The 25,578-nt window shown below is 38.6% G+C and overlaps 1 protein-coding gene across 1 annotated transcript in view; it reads right to left on the reverse strand.

Moving 5' to 3' along the window:
• Positions 1–667: 667 nt before the first annotated feature.
• The window catches only part of LOC101174443 (breakpoint cluster region protein), an 85,093-nt gene continuing 60,182 nt past the window's right edge, over positions 668–25,578 (reverse strand). Inside the window, exons 5-23 of the mRNA XM_023960573.1 lie at positions 21,898–22,005; positions 20,868–20,925; positions 20,725–20,777; positions 20,200–20,340; positions 15,038–15,159; positions 14,097–14,262; positions 13,891–14,013; positions 13,619–13,694; positions 13,438–13,542; positions 13,153–13,227; positions 12,886–12,983; positions 11,640–11,771; positions 9,528–9,587; positions 9,243–9,352; positions 8,492–8,631; positions 7,067–7,201; positions 6,872–6,977; positions 4,988–5,150; positions 668–4,892 (exon numbers count right to left, since the gene is read on the reverse strand). Of these exons, the coding sequence (XP_023816341.1) occupies positions 4,803–4,892; positions 4,988–5,150; positions 6,872–6,977; positions 7,067–7,201; positions 8,492–8,631; positions 9,243–9,352; positions 9,528–9,587; positions 11,640–11,771; positions 12,886–12,983; positions 13,153–13,227; positions 13,438–13,542; positions 13,619–13,694; positions 13,891–14,013; positions 14,097–14,262; positions 15,038–15,159; positions 20,200–20,340; positions 20,725–20,777; positions 20,868–20,925; positions 21,898–22,005 (2,061 nt within the window). The 3' untranslated portion in view covers positions 668–4,802. The remainder of the gene's footprint in view (positions 4,893–4,987; positions 5,151–6,871; positions 6,978–7,066; positions 7,202–8,491; positions 8,632–9,242; positions 9,353–9,527; positions 9,588–11,639; positions 11,772–12,885; positions 12,984–13,152; positions 13,228–13,437; positions 13,543–13,618; positions 13,695–13,890; positions 14,014–14,096; positions 14,263–15,037; positions 15,160–20,199; positions 20,341–20,724; positions 20,778–20,867; positions 20,926–21,897; positions 22,006–25,578) is intronic.

Raw genomic sequence — 25,578 nt, forward strand, 5'->3', positions numbered from 1 at the left:
TTAGACTTTGGGAGGAAGCCTGGGTTACACAGATAAGTCACTGGCGGGATTTGACAGGGCCTTCTTGCTGTGAAGCAATAGAGCGCTAACCACTGCTCCGCCCTCCTAACTTTCTCCATCACCTTTCAGTCTTACATCAAAGAAAAAAAACGGAATTCCATCCCATAACATTTTTTTAAAAATCCAAAAATACTATTTCCATTCATTTTTATACAAAAAAGGTAAAAGTTCACCAGTCTATCTTGTGGAACTATTTTTTTTAAAATCTTTATTCTACTTAGGAAGCTGAAATTCGCAGTGAAACATTACTTAGGAAAAAAAGGATCGTGGAAATTCAACATGGACGTGCCCTCTGCTGTTTCTTGTTTTGCAACAGTTCTTGAACCACACAGTATATCTGCACTTCCAAAATACTCCATAATCCATAATAAAAAACTCTTGCCAGTAAATTTATGATGATGCAAGAGATAAATTAATAATGTATACTCAAAACCTACTGTAAAGTTGCAAACGTTTCAAATATTTCTTACTTTTGTTTAAAATCAAAACCTACCCACAACCACACCATTAAATGCTTTTACATGGTAGACGTCCCAATGAGATAAAAAATAAACAAAACAAAAATCTTTCTTGTAGTCTCTACTGATTTAGACACACGACAAGAACATTTATGTTCATACAGGAGATTTTATTTAACATTGTTTTTGTGTACAAACATAGGCTGCAAATGCTTCCCATGTTTGACCTCAGAATACTTGACTTTTTACAGTTCTACAAGCAGGACACAGAATATTTAACAAGTAGAAGAGTCAGAAATCGAGGACTAAAAAGAGAGCATTCGTGGTTGGTCATCAGGGCTTCTCCTTCCCTTTACATGTAGGCATGACAAATAAAACAACCTACAGTGTTCCCTAGAGAAGTCCAATTTCTTGGTAGCCCGTTGTTAAAGAAATGGCTGCGGAAGGCCATTTGAATGAATTAACTATAGTATGGAAATGTGGTGATAAGTACCAGGGTCATGTACAATAAATGCAGAAGATTTACAACTGTCCTAGAAAAGCAAGATGCACCATATCTTGGTACGAGTCCACCGACAGTCTAACCTTTTTGGCTCGGTTTGAGGTTATGAGTGGACATGCAGATACAGCGACAATCAACAAAACAATTTGGAGCCACGGAAGGCTCCTCTCTCCTCTACCACAGACTTACACTTCAAATTTCCAAAGAGACTAAAGGTGAACCAGCTGGAAGCTCAAAGAGCAGAAACCGGTGACACCACAATAAATAAAAGAGAAAACTAATTCTGTTTGGTCTATTATAATACATAGTATACAAACTCATGAAAAAGTACAGGAGCAGTTTCATCTGAAACCGTTAAGGTAAACAATCAAAGAGTCCAGTTTGCCGATGACACAAGCAGCCGAAGATGAGCGGGAAAGTGAAGCAAATGTTTCAACTTGGAAACAAAACTGTTTTAATCAAGTAAATCAACTTGGGAGACGTATAAATAAAGAATAATTAAAAAGGCAATAGAAGAGACAAAGCTGTGTCTGTTAACGACAACACAGCTTCAGTCAGTCAGCATCACAGTCAGGTAAAACACTCGTTTAAAGCCATTGGAGCATTTATTCATTATCACAGATATCAACAAGCTTTTTTGTTTTACCACCATTAATGAATAAGCTAAGCCTTTTTATGGATAATTGTCAAAATATGTCACAGCACACCACTTAGACTTAAAAAGTCTGACCAATTTACTGAACAGTGTTTTTTATTTTAGTTTCTGCTTTTTGAAGCTTACTGGTAAACTAGTTCATTTAAAAATGTTCATTAGTAGAACCAAATGGATCCACCAGTCAACTAGTAAGTGCATTTTTTACCATGCTAGTTAACTTGTGTGATTTCAAATGTTGAATAGTAAAATTTTATTTTAATGCTAATAAAGAAGTGGGCCTAGTGTTTAGAATAAGGCCTCCTATGCCTCCATTGCTGCTAAAAGACGGTGTTCTCACAGTACATGCAGTATATTAGGGAAGCTACGGAGCCCTGACATGACATAAAAACAAAAAAAATTATAAATATTTCTCTAAAATGATAATGTGGCCAAGATTTTGTTTTTTGTGTGCACAAATCTGTATTTTTTTTGGCCATAGATTTGCATTTTAATAGCATTTTATGTGCCACAAATTAGCATCTAATAAGTATCATCAGTTCCTACTTCCTAAAATACTCATTTGTGCACACAAAATATTAATGTGCGCACAAATTGCAAATTTGTGCCCACAAAATGCTAATTTATGTGGGCACAAAATTCTCATAGGTGTTCACAAAATGATAATTTGTGCACAAAAAATAGTAATTTGTGCCCTTAAAAAGCAAAGTTGTGTGCACATAATGCTCATTTGTGCCTAAAAAAATGCTAATTTTTGTGCATAATATGCTAATGTGTTTCACAAAATGCTAATTTGTGCCCACAAAAATGCTAGCTTGGATAGAAAAAAAAACTGTTTTTAGCAGTGGTGGTGGAATAAATGCTCAAAAAGCTTCTCCACCGATGGAGCTAAGACCATGCTTCAAAGTAAGGTCCTGTCTTAGCCTGTCAGAGACACGCGGACGCTTCAGCAAAGGCAACAGGGGAAAGAAGGTTAACACTGTGAGAGTTTGTACTGACTCTAAACACTTAAGTGTTGAGGCACGATAGGGTGGAGCAGGACTTGTGACAGCAGAGTAGGATGAATGAAAGAAGGGCTGGGAGACGTCATCTTTCCATCAACAAAACTTAAACACAGATGAAGCAACACAGTCATTGTAGAAAAGCAAAATAAGACAAAACAGTATAAAAAAAGAAAAGAAAAAAAGAGTAGAACGTGACTAGGAAAAAAAAAGCTTTGTTTGATTTATTGAAAAAAACTACTGGATCCTTGCCAACGGGAAAATCTGTCATCACATTCTTTAGATGGCCGTTGTGTATTCAAAAACATAATTTTTGCAGTTTTGTCTGACCTCAGTTGCTCATAAATCCAAAATTAAAAGCTTTTTTTGTTTTTCTGCCTTAAAATAGAGTAATAGTAAGTTGGCTGTGAGATCTGGGGTTAAAGAATTATTGTGGATGCTGCTTTGGCAACTGAATAAACTTTTCAAGAATGACTCAAGGAACAAAGGTCTAGAGCACCGATGAGCAGACCTAACCCTTAGACCTCACAGTAAACAGTCGTTTTTGGATCTCTTCAATTCAATGCTGTCATGCCACATTTTTTTTCTTTTTCTAAAGCAAGTGGTCTTCATGTCATCACATAAATCACAGCCTGGGTGATACTGGCCAGAAAAGGGAAATCCTGCAGATCGGTAAGTCAACGATGACTCATCTATGACCAAGATGCCACCCAAAACAGAAAAAAACAACAACATAAAACATGCCTGCATGTTTGAAACAACTGAAGTAAAAATTGGAAAAAAAACGACTTGTGTGGGAAATTTTTTTTTTTTAAATATATCATGAAATGACGGCAAAAAGGAAAAATTCCTTCAGATTTTCTCTTCATTGGACGTTAACGCAGGGTGCTTAGGCCACTTGAATTTTCATACAGTAGTTGTGAAATTGCACCTCCGGAGCCCGAAATGAAATCGTACAAAAAGGAGACCAAGTTTGTTTGGATGTGCTATATCAGGACCTTGCATAAAGTCTACAGCAGACAGGCGGCGGTCTCTGAACGCGAGACCATCACGCTGAGGATCACCCAGCGGTTAAAGAGCTTGTGCCTTTTCTACAGCAGCAAAAAACAACAAGGAGAGTGTTACCTTCAGAAAAGCCATGAATGGGCAAACTTGATGTTCTTATTAACTAAACTCAAAGCTAAGACTTCCCTCAAGAAGAAAGGTTCACGTAGAAAACCCGACTTCTGAGCCATGCCTGTGAAATAAATTAATATAACAGCAAAAACCGATGATGAAAACAATTAAAAAAACACGAGTTTAAAGTTTATTTACAGGAACCTTTTTCTGCAAATGTAATCATCTCTTTTTTTAAGAGACAAAAACACATTTCAGTTTGGTAAGACGTCCTTTGTTACCACACAATGCACAGTCTGTCAAAGACATGAACACAAGCATGTTAGAAAAGATATTGCTTCCTGGGTTTTTAAGCTAAAAACTACCTGGTGAGGAAAACAACACAAACAAAGGGCATTTGCTTCTCTGGTTGCAAAAACAAAAGAGCACAGAGGCTCTTTATATTTCTCTAAAATACTTTTGACTCCAAGCGGGTTTGTTTACGTTGTAAACACTTCACGAGGTTTCTGGCTTCCTGTGTTTTTCAGGACACAGAAATTAAGGAAAAAGATGAACGTTTTGAAGTAAAATAAAAAATCTCAAGGGAAAGAGAGAAAGTTTTGAGGCGACGTAAGACACACTTAAAGTTTTTATCGTGGCAAGAAGCGAATCTTGAGGTGGGAAAAGACGTTTTTACACGACCTTGTGATTGTCCAAAACAAAGACAAAATTGAGCAGGACGTTGTAATATTCTGCAAGACGTATCAAAGTTCATTCTAACTTCTTCATTCAGTGTTTTCACAACTGTAAGGAAATGTAGAAATGGCAGAAAGAGAGAAAAACTAAATAGAGTTTTCAGACAAATGGCAATGACTAAGTCCTCGTGAGGCTCAGTGGCGCCCTCTTGTGCTCAGTTATCTGAAGGAGCGATGCAGAATACAACTGGTCAGTTCTAAAACACACTACAGAAAGCTCACTTTGAGCCAGTGTCCATCCCCCTTCTGAGAGTTTTGAGGAGAGAGTCCAATTTAGCTCTATACTTCAGTGGAGAAGAGGATGCTCTGTCGTTTACTGTCTGGGGTGGGGATGGTCTCCAGCTGGAGGAAGTACAGCAGCACCTGGACCTGCACAGAGAGCAAGAAATACGGCTTATTAGTTGCAATTCAAAGCTTTTAAACGAGACAATGAAAACAAAAACAACAAAAAACGAGTGGGTCACCTGTGCCATGACCTCCTGGGACCAGCTGTCGCCCATGCTGATGGGCTGCGTGGGGTTAGTGGGGATCTTACTGTCCTTCTCTGAGGGCCTCAGCAACGTCGGCCCAAACACCGTCGCCAAGTTGTGGAGAGACATCTTGTTGACACTTTCCTTTTCTGCCACTCTAGATAGAAGAAGATCGCAACAAAGATGATCCACCGGAAGGTGTTTGTGACAATCTACAACATTTCTATGAATGCAGCAGATAGACGCTCCTCAGAGCGATTTTTCTTTGTTCAAAGAAGGTTTGGTTTTATTTGAAGCATGGATTTATTTGTCAAATTGATCAATGTTTGACCAAAAAATGGAAAAATCTGAATAAAAACTATAGCTATGTCAGAAATGTAAAATATAAATCACTGGTCTGTTATTTTATTGCTGTGTATTTAACAATCAAAATGTCATTTTATTAGTGCAAGTAAATAAAAAGATCCTGTAAAGTCTGTATTTATACGTAAAACACAAACATTAGGAAAGACACATTTGAATTCAGCATTTAAAAAAGAATCCTGTGTAAACCATAGAGCGTTCTACCAACCAAGATTTAAAAGAAATGTATAAAAATGTGTTTTATGAGGAAGGGTTTTTTTCAACATACAAGGTGTGTTTCAGCTTTAAAAGGTTGAGTATTTTAGTCTTTTTGTGTGTAAAAAAATAATAGAGAAAGGTAAAATACACTTGGACTTGTCACTCTATTTTTTTCATTGCAGTGTTTTTTTTGTATTGTAATTCTGTACTGTGGTGATTAAAGATCTGGAAAAAAAAATTCCCTAAATTTTGAGCTGAGCACTATTTTAAGACTAAACCTCAGTTTTTTCAATAACCAGTTCCAACATTTTTCTGGGCTTTTTTTTGGTCAAAAAACTCCTAAGAAAAAGAAAGAAATTCTCAATCTCTATACATACATATGAAACTGCAGTCATTTTACCTTGTAGGGTTTTGATAATGTTTTGTTTAGTGGGGTAGGGCTGGGCGATTACTCGATTTAATCGACAAAAAAAAGGGATAGAAATTCATGTCGGGATTGAAATTCATGGGGATTTCCGGTTCCGGGTTATGGGCAGGGCGCGTGGCGTGCCTCTCTGCGAATACAACTATCTTCAAATTACTTAAAAGGTTGATTTTCCCCAAAAAAGAGAGCTGACCATGCCCCCGAAGAAACCCCAGGAATACGAAGACCTCTTATGATTTTTAATTCTGTCTGATAAAAACTGGGAACCGGATATTGATAAATCATGTAATAAAATGGTTACAGTATAACGGTGGGATTATATAAATTCGCTTCCTTCCACTCCCTTTCAAGCAATGTATAACTGATGATTATATTGCTGTTGTGTATTATTTGTACTTATTTGTACTAGTATTTCTCTTTATGAGATGCTCACAAAACATCAGCTGCATTATTCTGCAAACATTTTCACAGCTTGTATTTAGCTGAACGTTATGTTACAGCCAATTTACAATAGAGATGTTAAAATCAAATCGTTTTGTTAAAATCCAAAATTTAATTTGGGTTGAAAACAATCTGAGATTACATTTTTTGTGGGATTATCGCCCAGATCTAATAGTGGATTAAAAAAAATTCAAAAAAAAGTTCTAAAAGTAAACAGATATTTTAAAGAAGAAAATTCAGAAGTGTTGAACAAATAAGTTTTTTCAAGATTTTTTTTTTATTCAGAACTTTTTAGAAAGATTATTTTTGAATTTTGATAGAAAATGAAATAAAAAACTTTCAACAGACATCACTGAGGTCGTAAACTCTCATCTCAAACCTTTAAAGATCCACTCCAGTGAAAAGTGTGTTTTTTGTGTTTCTAACATGTTCTGTAAGGAAAAGATTCAAACCTTTTCAAGTGATCCAGGAGGAAGAGGAACGTGACGAGGTTGGGTTCTGGCAGTGACAGCAGCAAGTTTAACATACAGCTCTCCTTGGCAACGCTGTCCGAGAGGGCTGCACAAGAACACAGGAAAACCGCTTACATGTCTGCCCACATGTGTGTGTATGCATCCGTGTAGCAGGACTGAAAGCTGGTGTCTCACTGATTCCGCCTGTGAAATTAGGATAGAGCTCATCGGTGAAGAGGGGCTCGGGCAGCTCTCTGAAGTACAGCTTCAGGGTCCCCGCAATGGCATTCACGTCCATCTCACTCATCATCACTGATACATCTTTGTTATCTGCAAAAGAAAGGAAGAGAATAAGTGAAGAAAAGAGGCAAAGACAAAACAAAAAAACAAATGAATCCTTTTTTTTGTTTGTTTTGTTACGCAATGTAATGCGTTGTCATAGTAACAGCTACTGTACCTGCACCAACCTCTCTCAGGAGCAGCGGAGAAAAGTGGTATATATATATATGGATGCATTCATGTTCAGCATATATATATATATATATATATATATATATATATATATATATGCTGAACGTGAATGCATCCATTCACCTCTTAGCAATTATTTGTCCAGAGAATGATGCAAAAATTTGAATTGTTCTATTCCTCCGCCGTCAAAATGACTGAATAGTTAAATGCTGCAAATGCCCTTGCTCCCCTGTAGCTCCAACCTCCATATTTATTTCTTCCAAAATGTTCTCTTTTTCAATATACAGTAAACCCTCGTTTTTCGCGGGGGTTACGTTCCAAAAAGAACCTGTGATAGGCAAAATCCGTGAAGTAAAAACCCTTTTTTTGACAATTATTATACAATTAAACACTCTATTATACATTGAAAAGAAAGAACAAACCATTTTACAGGCTCAAGCATTTGTTTCACAAATCAAAGTACTTTAGAAATGTTTTTTTCAACAAATAACTTCTGTACTGTACTATCAAATAATAATTTTAATCATCAATGTGAACAGAAGGCTTCAAATTGCGGAGATTAGCCCCGACACCGCGAAAAAAATACAAAGTACAGTGGGACAAATAGTGACTCAGGTGTATTTCACTGCTCTTCAGACTGAGCTGCTGCATCCTGACTCCGCTCTGCAGTATTTTCTTCTTTTGAAGCCCGCGGTGCAGCTGTGTTTGTTCAGGAGAAGAACATAGTGATAGGCAGTTGTTGTCGCTCTTTTTCTATGGGTTTTAGAAAAACTCAAAATTGCAAGAGAATTTGCACGTACGTAATGTAAATTTGGCAAGCTGTTTTACGTACATATACATATTAAACTGCAACGTTATTGACGCACAGGTAGAGAAGAAGCGGAGTGACTTTTTAGCCAATCAGAATGCAGAACACAATGCAAATCCGTGAAGTAGCAAAACCGTGAAAAGTAAACCGCGTTATAGCGAGGGATCACTGTACAGCAGAAAGAAATGACTGGCGATGGAAATAGGGAAACCTTAGGCTGGTCTCTATTCAGACAGTAAATACAAAGTTTGTTTGTAATTTTACAGGTTGCTTAAACTTCTGCTATGGGTTGTATGGTGAGGGGAAAGAATGTAGGTCAGCTGGATTAGAGTGGAACTCACTGGTGTCGAAGGCGGTCTTCAGAGCCTGGATGTCAGTGGCCACTCCTGAGACGCGGTATATTCCCACCTCCTCCATTCCCCTCCGCTCTATCTCCTCTAAGCACTGCCGAACGATGTAGGGCACCTTGGAGCGCTCTCGCCTAAATGAAGACAAAATACATAGGATTCTTTTTTAAAGAGCCAAAAAATGACCATTTATTTGTAAAAATACTGTATCATTATTTATATTATTATTTTACTTTTGATTGCCAGAAGAAACCATCTGGTTGTCTAGTTTTCAATTTAGTTTTGTTAACAGCTAATTTAGCTTTTTTCCCCCTATTTCCAACCTGCCCCATGGTAGGCTGCCAGTTACCATTGCACCATGTCAGCAAACCTGTTTTTTTTTTGTTCTCCTTACTTTGTTAACCTGTTTTTGACAGATATGAATTTTTTTTTACACGCAGTCAGTGCAGTGGCTTGCCTGCTACAACCTTTTGGACCATTTTCCACCCATTTTTGGTCTAAAGCGGTTTGCGGATGCATATACAAAATGGTATAATGTCAACATTTTGTTTTTTGTGTAATTCAGGATCAAGCTTACATTTTTGCCACACTAAGAGCTTCAATTGAAATGGGGATGAACTTGTCAATAAAAGGCACAACAGTGTTCTACTCCACATTTTAGACCATACTATTTAATATTTTATTTCCTTTTCAAAAAAGGATTAAATAGTGTATACTATTTACTTTTATTTTGAAGGGAACTTACTTGGTCACGGAAGAGATCTTTACACCAAACACGCCCATGGGCTTCCTTGTAGGCGTCCGCTTTAGACTGAACTCTCTGCTGGTGAACTTCATGGAAAGTTTCACCTCAATCTAGCAAGAACGAAATAAGAAGTTCAAATGAAAACAATTCAAACCTATAATATATTTCATAATTCAGAGAAGTTCTGAATGATAAAAATTTGTTCTGCCACGATCTACGAAAAGGGGAGATCTCTGTAGTGTGTAAACAGCAGAACAGAGAATTGGGGTGACACGGCTCTCTTACCCCATTCATAGGAATGACTGTTCTCTGCCAATCTTTGCCTTGAAGACTCTGAGGCTCCAGCTGTGAGAAGAAATGGTAAACTGAGAATTCACATCACACTTATCTACACCACCATACAATCAATGGATTGAATTTCCTTCAGGTAAATATATTACAAAAAGGGGCTTCTGTTATTATTTATCTATTTATTTTGTTATTATTTTAAAATATATTATTTATTAATTTATTACAACATTTTTTTGTATTCTGTTAAATTAAATTGAAAGAATTCATAATGAATTTGGTAATAAACCTTTCTAAGTTGTTTGGTTTGGGTACTTGATATTTGAATAGTGTTTCAAATATAAAAAAAAAAAAATTGATGTTGAAACTAAAAAAGTAATTGATTGATTTTATTTAAGAATTTAGATTCAGCTGTAATTCCCCTTGTGAGACATTCAAACTATTTTCTTTCAAAAACAATACAGCTTCATGCTTATGAAATGTCTTTAATGTTTAAAGGTAAATGTACTCATTGTTTCCTAACATCACCACTTTTATGAGAGAAGAATCCTCCTGAACACATTTTCTTCAGCAGGAAGCATGTTTTTGGAAGTTACCACTCATATTTGACATCTTGTTTTAAACATTTTAGTTTATAATAAGCAAATTTGCAATGTTCAGCAAGACACTCAAATGCAAGCAGAACTGAACCCCTTGACGGCTGTTCATGCAAATACTTCATTTCCAAAATGATCTTAACTTGGCATCTGCATGAAAGCAAAAATATGAGGGATTTTTTTCATTGCTGATAATAAAGGAATGAAGGGGTTAAAGTTCAATAATACCTAGGTGCAGAGTTTTTAATTGACAGAATGTCTATTTCTTCAGCCTTATAGCCATCTGTTGCCTGCAAAGCCAGATTGTTTTTCTGTCGTGACAGAATTTTTACTGATGATTTAATTTAGGTAGAACCATATTAGATGATTTGCAAAAGCTCAAAAACGGAGCTGCTCTGAAAAACAAGATGATGTTCTTCAGCTTGTAGCACGTAAAACTTTGGCACTGCATATGTTGCTTAACAACTAAAACTTTTTCTATAAATGGATAATGTGTGTGTGTGGGGGGGGGAATCACTGCTCATCCTTCAGATGGAGATGAACAGCTCTGAAGGTCAAATAATATATTTGACAGAAATTTCACTGAATTCGTTCAAGCAGCACCATATTTTTAAGCTAGCAACACATCATAAATAGTGGTTGAAGAGTAAATAAAAAAATTAATCAAACGCTGCATTAACGTCAAGGACTGTTTTGATGTTTTCAAAGCTAAAGACCATTTTGGGCATCATTTTCTGCAGCAGAATTGTGTCAAAGCTGAAGAAAGGTTTAGGATTTCTCCGATTTCCTCCTCACTCAGATTTGTAAAAAAATTGCACTGCAGCTTGTTTTCAATGACATCATCTGCAGCATAGAAAGCGTGCATTAGATTTACAAAGAGAGCCGCTAGGTGGAGCGTGCCACCGTATGTCTGGAGAACAAGGAAGCCAACTTGTCTCCAGATATTTGGCAAAAAATAATAGAAATGAGCACCTCAAAATAAATACTACTTGTGTGCACATTAACATACACACCTGTCCTATTTAATCTACAGTGCCCAAAAATACAATCATGATTGCTCATAACATTGTTGATCTGAGCTGACAGCTGCAAGCTGTTGTTGTCCTGGCAACCTAATCACAGACGTTATAAATGCGGGATGTGCTTCAGATCAGGCAGTCTGTCCAACGTACCCCTGAGGACAATAAAGGCAGAATTCTGGTACTTTATTAGAGTGAGCACTTTACAATTTTCATCTCTTTGGTAAAGGATTCTGCTATAAACATTGAAAATGTGGTAGTCTAGTGAAAGATAAAGGCATAAAAAGGGTATTTTAGCACGTTTTAGTGTGATCCTTCCCTGGCCTCAATGAAATGTAACCTTCCTCTGATTTCTCTTGACCATTTTTATTAGGTTTATTACTTTTTCTAAATCGTGTAAAATCTTGGTTGATGTGGATTTTATGCTTTGTGCTTGTTGTCAATACTGAGTCATGGGGATCTGCTGATAGGACGAGGGTGATGTCATGTCATACCGGGATCTGTCCTTTCCCCATGATGCGGTCTGTTCCGTCTCCATCCTCTTTGTTCTGCTTGGTCTTGTTGTAACACTTCTCATAGCAGAGGAGCCTCAGGGTCTGAGAGCCCTCCAGCTCGATCTCAAACTCCTTTTGGGAAAAGGAAAAAAAAAAAAAGGGAGACAATCTTGAGCCTCAAACACCAAGCAGCGCATATAATACAACACAAAGGCAAGAAAACAAAGCAGCACTGCCATTGCAGTCCAACTTCCCTCCCGTCAATGTTGTTTATTATATAAGGGAGTGCTCTGCATATGCTTTGCACATTGTTCTGAAGCTCACACGGCGCTGGCTCATTTTGCTTCTGGACAGATGTGAATCACTAGAAGCTGCAGACCCTCATTAGTTAACATTACTTCTCCTTTGCTGAGCAAATTCCTCAAAGATGATGCAGTTTTAAAAGAATACTCTGAAGCGGTCCTCTTACTGAACCTCAGAGGTTTTCCTGTTATGTATGAGCCATAATCACTGCATCCATGATTGGTTATGCATGCCTGCTTGCATATGCAGTAGACATGCAAGGGAGCGTTATATGGGCTTTTGCACGGTAAGAAGGTGCTTCGCTTAGGAAATGTTGTAGATGGGAAGAAGGCTGAATAAAAGCCCTGAATAACAGCTGAATAAAAGCATAAAAGCACAGGAAACGCAGTCCAGGTGAGTAAAAACTATTCAGTTTTTCTTAACCTTTAGGGGCGTCTGTGAACGCACATTTAGCATTTGGTGCTCACACTAGACTGTCGCCACTCGATACTAGTGCACGTCCGACACCTAAAGGTGAAAGAGCCTTAGTGTGAAATGTTGAAGTGGTGCAAAACTTGACCCAGGTTTCTCCATTCCGATGTATACCTGGCCGGGCACAAACCACAATTATGATTTCTTCTCCAGGAAAGATTTACAAACAGTTGGCATTTCCTTAAATAAAATGGGATGCCATCTATACGTTACTACCAAATCGGACTCCCTGATTGGTGAAAGTTCAACCTGGTTTAACTTGCGAACACATTTAATGAACGTGGTATTTGAGAAACCGTCTTAATGAAGCCTAAAAATGCATGTTTACGTGGGCTTTCCGTTAGAAGTGGCCGCTTGAACGAGTTTTGCCGAGCTATAGAAGAATTATTCGTTGCTCGATCTTTCACAGCAAATAACTGTGTTAACCCTTTATTTTACTCTTTCAGAATTTTTGTTTTTGTTTTGTTTTTACCTCATTCCACTTTGGTTCGGTGGTATATCGATACACTCTCGTCTTGGCTTTGTTTGAGAAGAAACCAAAAGAGTCCACCTCCAATGTGCAGTAGAGATCTGACAGAATGAAAAGAAGGTCAAAACAAACCAGTAATACTGTTTTCTTTTATCATTAAGATTTAAACTGCTAAGAATGCAAAGGGCTAAAAAGTCACAGTTTGCTCGTTGAGCTTCCTGTGTAATTTGCCTTGCTTGACTTTTAATCATCCGAACTCGAGTGACTCACTCAGGCTCTGTTTGAGGCCGGAGGCAGAGTGGACGATAACATTCAGGAATCCATAGAGACCGGAGGATTCATCCTCTGGAAAAACAGTCAGAGAGGAAAAAAAAACATAAAAAAGGAGGGGTCATTTAAAAAAAAAAAACATGCCATACAGATCTCTGTTTGCTCTGGAGCACGATCAGACAGCAATAACATATGTCTGCAAAACATCATTTAATCTGCTCCCTTTTTAAAATCAAGCAAAATTTAAATAAACCACAGACAGAAAAAAAGACTGAACAGCCTCACCATCTTTGTTTGTGCTAAGTGGAATGTGGTGTACAGTTTGCAGTTTGAGACAGGAGCTGGTCAGCATCTGCAGCTCCATGGAAGTCAGGGAGGTGGCTTTTAAACCTGGAAGGTAAACAGGGAAACTGTAAGTGACCATGCGAAGGAAAAAGAAGGTGTCTCAAGTGTCTGGGACTCTTACACTTCTTGTGCTGCTCTTTGATGACCTCCCTCCACTCTGCACGCTCATAGTCAGATGAAATAAGGAAGCTGTAGCTCTAAAATGAAACACAGATTCCAGTTTCAGGCATAGATCAACCATTGTTTCAATGCTGCTTTTTGCCTTGTAGCACCAAATGTTTGGGGCAGAAATGACTAAAAAAAAAATAGGAAGAGGAGGATGATTGGAGGGGAAAATGAAAGTGAGGAAACAAAGGTGGCGGGGGGGGGGGGGGGGGGGGGGGGGGTTGTCACCTTTCCGTTATTCTTATTGTAGAGTCTGAGGGGCATGCTGGGAGACATCAGCAGGAGCAGAGACTCCTGCTCACACAGCTTTTTCCGGAGGCGGTCGATGACTTTCGAACCCTTGTTTGCTCTCTGAAGTCACACAGTGGAAGATAATCTACTGTGAAAATCTGTTTCTGTTGTTTGGAATTGGGAAGGACATTAAAATCTATTACCTTCTCTTTCTGTATCTCACTCCGAAGATGGGAGATCTTGACCTTAATGGCATCCAACTCTTCATCGGGGACTTGGGGGATTGTAAGAGGATCTGCCTCCTCGGGACCCTGGAAGGTCAGCTCAGTCAGGGGGATGTACCACTTGCTGTCGTATTGCTGGTTTTTACTGTGCAAGGATTCAAATTGAATTGTTAGAGACAAAAAATGGTCAAGACTATTAAAAAAAAGTCTTCTCAACGTGAGGAGGGAAGCAGGAGCTAAATTAACGTAAATAATTATAGAAAAAATGTATAAATGAGTGGAAGACAAATTGGGATAGTAGAAACAAGTTACTAGGAACAAAAGCTCTGATGCAGCTAAAAATCAACATTTTTTAACCAACGGACAGAATCCTTCATTTGGCATTTTTGCAAATAATACATAAACAGATTGAAGTAAAAGTGTATTTTAAGACATTTCTAAGTTGTTTACTCAAACCTCTTGGTTCTTAGCCTTCGAAGACACATATCAGGACGATTAAAGGCTGAACTTTGTGTCTTTCCATCATAACAACTAAAACAAAAATTAAAAATGTCCTGCAAAGCAAGGAACACAAAAGACTCCTTTGCATCTGAAGAAATATGGAAAATTATACTTTTTAGAGGCGTAGAACTTTTTTTCAGGATAATTCAGAATATGAAAGCATGTTTTTTCTTTTATGTTGCTTTGTAAACTTGTGATGGCATCCATATTCTGTTGTTTGAGAAGCTTTCTGTCTTTAAATTTGCCTCTAGTCAGTGAGACGTACATGAATCAGGGAAAAAAACTGAGGGGACTGACTCAGCCATTGCCAGAAATTTAACTTCCAAATCCTGATAGCGCAGTAAATCTCTGCATTTTGCTGTGAGGCTTCGGCCAACTCGGGGAAGAAAAATGGTTTAAAAGTTTTTCGTCTTTTTTACCCTCCGATCTGTTTTTTCAGCTTGGCGCAGAGCAGCAAGTCCGTAAAGAGGAAGACGTGCCGAAGCTTCCTGGCTCCTTCGACTAGCTCCACCATGAAGCTGTCCTTCAGGAGCTGACGGTTCTGTGGCATCAAAACACAACAGCAGAAAGTCAGGATATACCAGTGCGTTTATATAGATAAACAGTACAGACTCCATAACTCCTATGAACTGATTTAATTTATTCCAATACGTGGGTTATTTGTCGCACATTTATCAAATTTTCACGTGTTTACTTCTAGTGGTAGGGAACAGATGAGTTTCTGAAAAAAATTAAATAATTGTGATACTTTGTGCTCTGGACTTCTAGCTGATGTCAGACTACATAATGAGATGTGTTATACCACGTCCTGCCAAAGGGGGGCAGTGAAGTCATTTAACAGAAATGACTAAGGGCTCCAAACAAAAGAAAGCGGAAACCGCAGCTCTGTTGCAAATTGCTGAATTCTGTATTCCATAACCCCAGGTCAATTCTCACATAAATAATAGAAAAAAAATAAAACCAAACAAATTAGATCAAACACAAATACTATTTCGGTCTTCAGACATTTTTTTTTCAAGGTTTATGCTAATCGCATCGTCAAAGATTTAATAGAGAACAATAAAACTGGAGGAAAACACTCAAAGATAATTAAACCAAACGTATTTTCAAGTCACAAAAGGGAAATATGAGTCTGTCCTCTAGCAAGGAAAAAACTAAAGATGCTAATTTATTCTGACTATAAAAACATTATAAAGCTAATTTTTGTTGTTTTCTTTTGCTTTTCATTTCCTGGCTGAATGGATTACTACTATCCAACGCCCCCTCCAGCAGCAAAATCACAAAGCATGACATCACACTTGCTCACAACCAGCGATGACACACTAAAGATGTCTGTGACCCCCCTCCCTTTGGTGCTTCCTCCTCCTCCTCCTCCTCCTCCTCTTCCTCCTCCTCCCTTCACCTTGACCAGCACACAGCTTCCGTCAGCACCAGGAAACTCTTGGTTGGAGCTGGTGATGATGATGATGAAAGGGAAAAGTTTGCGCTCTCACTGATCAGGCATCTGCTGGCCAACAGAGGCTGTGTGAAGAAGTCACAGCGCTGCTTTTGACTCTGCACAGACACCAAAGCATGTGACGTGTCGCCAAAACAACTGCCAGACCCTTCAGCTGACTACAATCATGACTGATGGTAGGGCATGGATCTAATAAGCTCCCATGCCCTTAGTTGGACATTCACAGCTGCATTACAATGATGATGATGATAATGATGATGGTGTTCTGTTTGTCAGCTGTCATTAATGGCAGCTACCAACTACATCTGTGAGTCAACACATTGGAAGATGTTCTCCAAAGCCTCTTCTACTTTTCCCACTGTCATCCCAGACACTTGATCATGCTTAGAAAGAAAGGTTAAAGGAGCCTTTATTACATTTGATCAATATTTCTTTTATTACTATATTATTTTCTGTTTTATTCATTACTTATAAAGTTTTAGAAAAAGAACCTATAAAGACCCACTCCAATGAAAATTGTATTTTTTGTGTGTCTTTTTAACATGTTCTTGTGGCATTTTTCTGACGATGTAAGCGATTGGGAGAGCATGTAAACAGATGGTTGATGGGAAGTGGGGTCAGGCTTACTATGCACCAACAGAGCGCCACATATCAGAGGATAATTACTGACAAACTCCTGTTGCTATGCAGAAACTACGTCCTAATGAAAATGAAAACGAAATCATAATTAAAAGACCACTGAGAATACTTTTACAATTGACTGGAGTGGGACTTTAAGGGTTTTTTGGGTATTTTGGATTTAAAAAAAAATGTCTTTACACATGTGGGGAAAACATAGAGATAAAATTGTCTCCTTTAAACTCATTCTGCCTAAATTTTATTGGTTTTTGGTTCCCTGCTTGATTTCTTTTTTAATATATTTGAAAGCTAAATAGAAAACAGACAATCCAACATCTAAAATGACCCAGAAGTCCAACTGCAAACTAGTGTGCTTGACTTTTCGAATAAATAGTTGAGAGATAATATTTTAAAAAGCAATCATTGACATTTATGCAACATTAATAGAGACGCAGAACTAAGATCCCAAAGTTTATACTCTGGCGAAGTCTTTTTATTATAGATGCTGAAGAATTCCTGTGGAGGTTTTGCTGCCTGACTCTCACACTTCACCTCCCAGCTAACTCAGCACATCAGACTTTCAAAATATCTGACAGTACGAAAAATGCAGCTTTGCTCGTTTTCTCATATCGACTGACCGGCACATAGTGAAAGTGGCAGAACACAGATTAAATATTGACCATCTAGTAGAGATGGCATGTGTGCAAGCAACCGCCGCTGGGGTTTATTTTTAGAACATCTGCTTTGAGGAGCACTTCTCTGCTCCCGTGTTGTGTGTACTTCGCAGGCTAGTGCATGTGTGTGAGAAATAGTGGAACTGTGCAAATGAGTGTGCACTTTTTTTTCTTTTTTCTTTTCAAAGGTCGGCACTTCTAAACACAGTAACTTTCCCAGAGGCAAGGCAAGCCAACGAGCAGCAACATTTGCATTTTAATGAAGCAGTTTTTCCCTCCCACATTTACCGTGATAGTGGGCTGGGGTCTCTTGGGTGGGGGTGGGGGGTCACCTGTGCATGCTCTACTCCTGCAATCCTCTGCAGGTTTGCATCTCATCAGGTCAAATGCTAAAAACATTCTTTTCTACTGCTACTTTATTTTTATTGTTTACATTCACACAACTTGTTCTGGATCATTTGGACAATAATAGAAATTATTGTATTTTTCGAAGTATAAGTCACGTGTTTTTGCACAGTTTGGCCAGCCATGCAATATATAAACAGTGGCGACTTATATGTGATTTTTTTAAAAACATACATATGCTTATATCTTCGTTATTTTCCCATTAACACCGCTAGAGAGCACTGTAGGTTTCAGTATTTGCTACTGACAGCTAAAAAAAACTCTCTCCTCTCACTCTCCTCCTCAACTTTTCCTGTTTGCATTGAGACATTATTGGAAGTCAATGCTTCCATGTAGTCATGCAGCTAAAAACTTGACTGTAGCTTCTCCCACATGCTTTAGGATCTCTTCAGTCATTGGCCAGGAATTACGAGGGCGGGGCAAAGCAATGAGAGAACGTATGATGGAAGTCCTTTGTCTTATCGTCTACCTTCCTATTCTGTTTACACTCCGTAAAGCCTGGCTCCGGTGGCCGTTTTGGTCAAATTGTTATATTCATACTGCGGAAACTCGAAGTAAACCAGAGCTCAGTCCAATTGGAAGTGAACCGAGACTACCACCAAAGATGGGTCAGAGAGCAGTTCCTGGTCCCGGACCAGGGTCCACTTGGGTGTACTTAGACTGAAAATTTGTTCCGGATTATCGGGGAAACGAAATCTGGTTCACTTTAAGCGAAGCAAATGTGTCCAGTCTGAATACACCCTTATACTGTGGAATGACTTATAGTCCGAAAAATACGGTAGATATAAATTTTACATTTAATTTTGTCATTAAATGATAAACTTCTTTCCCTTTGACTTTTCCCATCAGGGGTCGCCACAGCGAAACAACCTCTCTTTCGAGGATGAGTCGCATGGTTAACTTGGCAATGTTTTATGCCGGATGCCCTTCCTGACGCAACCCTCTCAATTTATCTGGGCTTGGGACCGGCACAGAAGCAGAGAAGGGAATAGGGAGCAGCCCGGATTCGAACCCTGGTTTCACGGGAGGAAGGCGCCGCAAACCAGCACGAGCTAAACTGGCTCTCATTAAATAATATACATTAACATGAAATTTCTATAAAAATGTTTTTCATTCTGAAAACAACTGGAAAAAAGAAAATACCACTACAGTTTATTAGATATTCTATTTTTGATGAGGTACACTATAATGAAACCCATTGATTTTTGTGTTTTTCTTTCATGTATCCATGATTAATATTTAATGAGCGAAGGTCCAGACCGAGTGAGACGGAAACGCCGACTTGCAGGGTTGACAGAGGAAGCAAGTCTGTGTTTGCATGCAGTTCAGAAGAAAACAAGATAAGGCGGAACAGAGAGTAGGAAAGGGCGTGATTGTGTGCGTGGAAATGGGTAATGACCCCCAAGTGAGCGGGGGGAGGAACCTTTTCTACTCAACCGCCTATCATTTATGAATAATTAAGTTGGATTCTGGCCGTCAGAGCGGGCTTAGAGGCTCATTGTGTACAGCAGTGTCACGAAAGCTATCAATCAAGAAGCTCCATTCTTGTGCATCAAGTCATCTCCAAGGATGAGGGAGACAGTGGGGGTGGGAGTTGGCTGGGTGGGGGTGGGGGGGCTGATTGAGGGACAGGGAGACAACGAGCAAACGGACGGAATCATTCTCAGCCAGGCAACCTGGGTATGACCATATAAGGACACGCACTCTGCTGTAGGCTGCAGATTGGTGGCTCTCTTACAATCATCTGGTGAGGACTTTAAAGCCTTTTATGGGGGGGGGGGGGGGTTGACATCATCAGTGACATGAATAAAGAGAGGAGAATGTTATAAAAAGGGAGTGTGAGATTTTCACTAAGAAAATGAAACTTATATTCTAAAAAGAAGGCAGAGGCAAAAGGCTGCAAAAAATGGTGATAAATAACCTGAAATATAAATATTCTAGAGTTACTGAAGACAAGATAGAAATACCTGAGGGGACCTAATATCACAAAGAGATTCAGATGATGCAGGGAGATCTTCACCTCTAGCTTAATAGCTTACATCTAATAGAGAATGGCTGCAGTGCTTGTGGCCTTCAGGCTGTAATGAACTACAAACAGAAAACTCTGTAGTGCAAATCAGTGCAGAATCTCAAAGGAAACCATTTTCACAGAATGCAGCTCAAGGATGCAACCATAAATGTAAGTAAAAACCTAGTCAGCTTCCAAATTTAGCATGAAGACGAAATTTGTTTATGGACCACCAGATTTATAAATAGTAAAACAAAAACAAAATATCAAAATATAAGAGCAAATGGCCACTTTCCCCTTGGATTTTCCTTGTTTTTTTTACACAACCCAGCAAAAAATTATTATTATTTTTTTAAGTCAACATTATTTCCTAATGGCTTTCTAATATTCAAAAGGGTCTCATTTTTAAACATTTCTCACCTCTCCCTTCTTGACGGTCATAGACTGGCGCCTGGGGGTCGTCTCCTCGTTGATGCTGGACAGAAAGTTCTGGGAGATCCTCAAGGCGTCCAGCAGGAGGGGGTGGTCTGGATGACTGGTCGGGGTGTGTTTGAGCAAGTCCTGGCAATAGGTGTAGAAATGTTAAATATTAAAGACAACACATCAATGTTTTTCCGTCGGAGAGTTCAAAGTTTGAAAGGGAACATCAATGACTGCTTTTGTTTGAAGCTCTAACTCCTTTTTATATACATTAAAATTTTATAAACACATATAGAAATTAGACACTAACAACTAAGTGATTATGAAACCCTAAATTAAGAAAAAAAATACATAGAAAAGAAAAGATAAAGTGATTCCAAGTCAGCAGAGCTGTTTTTAATCAAAGTACAGAGAAATTATAAAAATAAATATTGCTTTAAATCTGTCTTTTTGTCGCAACGAAATTTTTTTTAAAAATAATTTCTATCCAAATACACACAATTGCAATAGTTTGAGCTTACTTACATGTAACACCAATGTGCTGCGAGTCACTCTGTCCACGGGTTTGTATAATAAAGCTGCAAAAGATTGATTATTGCATAAATGTTACACATGTGCTCATGTATAAGAGTTTCCTAAATGTCTCCATGTATAACTCAGTGACTTACCTTCTAAAGAGGTCTTGGCTGTCTCTTTACAGTCCTTTGGACTCCTCACTTTTAGATTCTGTTGGAAAACAAACAGAAAAATTGGACACTAGTTTGGTAAAAGCCTTTAAAACACTCATGTTCTGTCCTGTGTTTTTAGGTCCCTCCATTTCTGATTAATTATGCTCTCCTCAGCAAGCCAAGATGATGCTGAAATGGCAGAGTTATGCATCATTACTTAGACCATTAACAACCCTCCATGATGAATTCCCCATCCGGCATGGAACTCCAGTGCTGACGGACAGAGCTCATAAAACATAGATGAGGCCTGATGTCTCAGAAAGTTCCACATACTTGGAAAACATAAACTTTTTATATCAGAGAACTTCATTCATAAACAAAATTTCAGTTCACTTTTCCTTATGTTTATCAAAATATGACATTTTTTTAAATGCAAAAATGCATTTTGTAATATTTTTGGATATATGGACATTTAATCTCAATGTTAACAAAAAGCCAAAGGTCTTTTGAACGGATGAGTCCAAAAAAACCCTCCTTTTTCAGGCCGGTTTAATGTCAGACGATATTTTCACTGACCCTGTATGAGGCTGGTTTTGTCATTCAATATAAATATATGTATTTGCCTCCAGTTTCCCTGTTTAGGAAAAAGTTTATCTTAATTCTTTGTAAGTGATCTTCAGCTGCTTTAAACTTTATTTGTAAACTAGATTTTATGTTGGAATCATAAAAAGGAGATAAAGATTTTCACTTGTCCCAAAAGAGGTAAAGGCTATAAAAATTGGACGCCAACTTCAGCCTCATTTGAATTTTCAGGTGCGACGGATAAAAAGAAAAACAGTCACTAAAAGTGGTATTTTTTAAATATAATCATAAACACGAATCTTTATTCATAACATCAGACAGCCGGTTGCTTAGTACTGTGCATTATCATTATGGCATGTGGGAACAACTGTAGCAATAAATCTATATTTGTTGTGAATCAAAGATAAAAGATCAATAATTGATTGAACATTTCCCTTTCCTGTTTTACCTCTGAGATTTCAGAAAACTGCGCATTGGCTTGGCAGCACTTCTCTGCCGTCTCTACAGCCAGCTCGTAGTTGTCCAGGAACGCCCGGTAAACTCCTAACTGGCCAGCCTGATGGAGACAGAAAGGACAAAGAAAAGAGGAAGAGATGGTGTGTTTACAACAGGGTCAAAGAACATGCAAGAGACAAGTAGAGAAATGGCAGATTTGTCTGTCTGTACACCTAAACCACCAAGAAACACTAGAAACAAAACAAAGTTTTTTATTTCCAAACGTTTGAAAAAGGCTGGAAAATACCAAACTGCAACAGTGAAATGCATATTCATTGGAAATAAATATTTCCTACATTTAGTCCAGCTGGTACCACCTAAGAGGCTGAGTGCAACCTGCAAACATTTGAAGAAAACAACCAACAAAAACACAGATATGGATAATATCAACAGCCGTTAACTACGGTGGACCCTGCGGCTTGTTGCTATAGCAACTAGCCAGACCTGCATGGAGTTGGGTTGAGTAATTAATGACGGGTGTAACACAAAGCACATTTAGGAAGGTGGGTGAGGAAATAAACCTCTGGCGAACGTCACCTCCAAGCGATCTTTCTCAGCAGCGAACAAAGGGATCGTCAGTACTCCGGAACAAACGCCAAATATGGAGGGAGTGCGGGGGGCGGTGAATGTCAATTCTGTGTGACACGAGCACGATCACACGGAAATCTATAACACACGTCAGCAGCCGGGTGTGGAGTTGCTTTTAGGCTCTACTGTGATTCAGAAGTAAAGCAGCACACACTTGACCTGTTATGATTGGAAATTCCCAGCTCGGAAGAAGAATTTAAACGCAGCACAATGATCCAAAGTTTCCTAAGAATGGACATAACTTTCTAAGTAACTCTAAGAGCCACACCTCAACAAGCCAGAGTTATTTCCTAAAGACCCACTCTGACGAAAAATTATGTTTTTAACATGCTCTTGTGGCATTTTTCTCATGATGGAGGACATAGATGAAGAAAATTAAGTTTAAAATTGTGTTTCTGAGTATTTCTTTTTTCGAATAATTGTGAATCAGGAACAATCAAAAAAAAGCACAAAAAAAGCTTGAAGGTGTGCATCCACTTGCAGACGACTAGATCCATGTTCGTCTTTGTTTTCCTCGTCTGAGCTGGCATCTGGCTCAAAATTGTAGCAGATCTAATATTGCTCGCCGTTTTTGTTGCAACGGTAATGAGAGGTTGGGGTTGTGAGGGGCTGTAAGATAGCAGGGGCGTATAAACAAATGGAAGACAGGAAGTGGGGACGTTGCCACCAACAGTTCAAACCCACAACTAGGAGGCGAATTTCTAATGAACTCCTGCCGCTCTGCAGAAACTATGTCTTGGAAAATGTCACAGGTTTTTTGATTTGGGCTTAAAATGGCATAATCATAATTAGAAGACCACTGGGAATGATTTTAAAATAACTTCAAAGATGACTGGAGTGGGACTTTAAAAATGTAATACGTGGTTCTGTGTGACTTACCATAAATCGATTTGATCAAAACATCTTTAAAAGTGCACAATTTTTAAAACCTTCCCACAGGCCGGCCAGTATAATGGGCACAAAAGAGTCATATTCCTCTTTCATTTCTTTAATCTTGTGATCCCCTCCCTTCGTCATCCATCATAAGCTGCACAGTGCTCCCTGCATGTGCTGAAGATGTGGATACGTCTCACAGATGGTATCTGGTCCTTCGTCTGTAACCACATCACTATCAACAAAACAAAAAAATGAACGAGTGGCATGACATGAGTGGGATTTTTTCTGCCACTGGAACACTAATCAGTGGGAAAAAAGCTTAAATTAATAGAAGAGGATGATTTGCTACTTGGGAGAAAGATGGGGGAGGGGTTAAAGTCAGAAAAAAAGAGAAAGCAGCCTGAGAACCACAAATCAGTGATACTAAAAGGCATCTTCTAACCTCAGTTTCAACACAGTAATGTTCTACAGTTCATATAAAATGAATGTAGCACAGTGGGTTGTGGTCATTGCGGCATGGACTCAGCTGTAGATCTGTTTTAAAAGTGTTCCCAGTGGTCTTCTAATTAGGATTATGCCGATTTTAGCCTAAACTAAAAACAAACTGTCATTTTCTAGGACATACTTTCTGCAAAGTAAGTAGCAGTTCACTGGAAATTGGAGTAAGCTTCCTATCATCCATTTATTTTTACTCTCTCCCGTTAGCTTACAGCCCCTCAAACCCTCAACCTAACATTACCGGTGCAACAATAATGGAGAAAATATTAGAGCTATCTGGCAGTACAGTTTTGAGCCAGACGCCAGCTAAGATGAGGAAAAAAAAGACGTTCATGGATCTTTTTTTCTGCAAGTGGATGTGTAAGAATGGAGGAGAGCAGTGAGCTTCTGGCCCATCGACTCTAAGACCTATGTCACTGCTGCAGTCTTTTTCAAACAGCATTTTTTCTTGTCTGCTCCTGATTCACAATGGTTTGAATAAAGGCATACTCAGAAATGCCATATTAGTCTTAATTTTCTTCTTATATGCCCTCCATTATCAGAACAGTACAACCAGATCATATTTAAAAAAACCAAAACACTATTTTCATTAGAGCGGGTCTTTAAATGTGATGTGAAAGACAGATAACATGACCTTGCTCTTTTCTTGGCACATCATCTCCATGACTCTGTAGACTCTGGCGGCAATAACAAAACTGTTTCTGTGTTTTGTGCTCTCCGTAAATTTGAGTACAACAAAAAAAGTGAAAAACATTCAATGGGAAAACTTAAAGTGTTCCGTTAATTAACACAGTAAAGTAGCTTAGAATGAATCCAATCCTTGGGATAACCCCCCCAGACCTTTAAACTGAGGGTAAATGCGACAGTGTCATTTATGGTTTCTTTGCTAGATATATTACAAAAAAGAAAGGAGAAAAATGTGGGGGGAAAAATCAACAACACCAAACTGAAAAAAAAGTGTATCTGTGGTATTCTTCCTTGCCACAAAATCAAGTTGTTGCTCAAACAGCAGCCCCAAATTTTGATGCTTCCACCCCCATGCTTCACAGTGGGTTTAGTTTTCTTTGAATGCAACCCGGCACTCCTTCTCCTCCAAACATGGAGAGTGGCGTTTATACCAAAAATTTCCATTTTGGTCTCATCTGATCATATGACATTCTCCCAATCCTGCTCTGGATCATTCAAATGGTCTCTGCGAGACTTTGGGCGGGGTTGGACATGTGCTGGCTCAAGAAGGAGGACTTTGGGGAACTGCAGGATTTGAGTCCATAATGAATTGTCCAGTTCCTCCTGTGTAGTTCTGGGCTGTTTCTTAGGATCATTTGTACCTCGCCAGGTGAGATCAACCTGCTTGCTTATTGGAGATGGCTCATTCCAGTCTTGTACAGGTAAAGAATCTTGTCCTTGGTGTCCTTCGACAGCTCTTTTGTCTTGGTCATTGTGAAGAGGTTGCAGTCTAACGGTTTAAAGGTGTGGACAGGTATCTTGATAACAGATAATCAGGTTATGCAGGTGACATTAATACAAGTAACAAGTGGAGGATAGAAGAGCTTCTCAAAGAGGAAAAGGGTGTGTGATGGACAGAATCTTTGTCTGTTTGTAAGAGCTAAATACTGATTTTCTGCACCAATCTAGAAATAAATCCTTTAAAAATCCTGATTATAAATTCCTG

The sequence above is a fragment of the Oryzias latipes genome, chromosome 12 (genome assembly GCF_002234675.1).
Source record: "Oryzias latipes chromosome 12, ASM223467v1".
Taxonomy (NCBI): Eukaryota; Metazoa; Chordata; class Actinopteri; order Beloniformes; family Adrianichthyidae; genus Oryzias; species Oryzias latipes.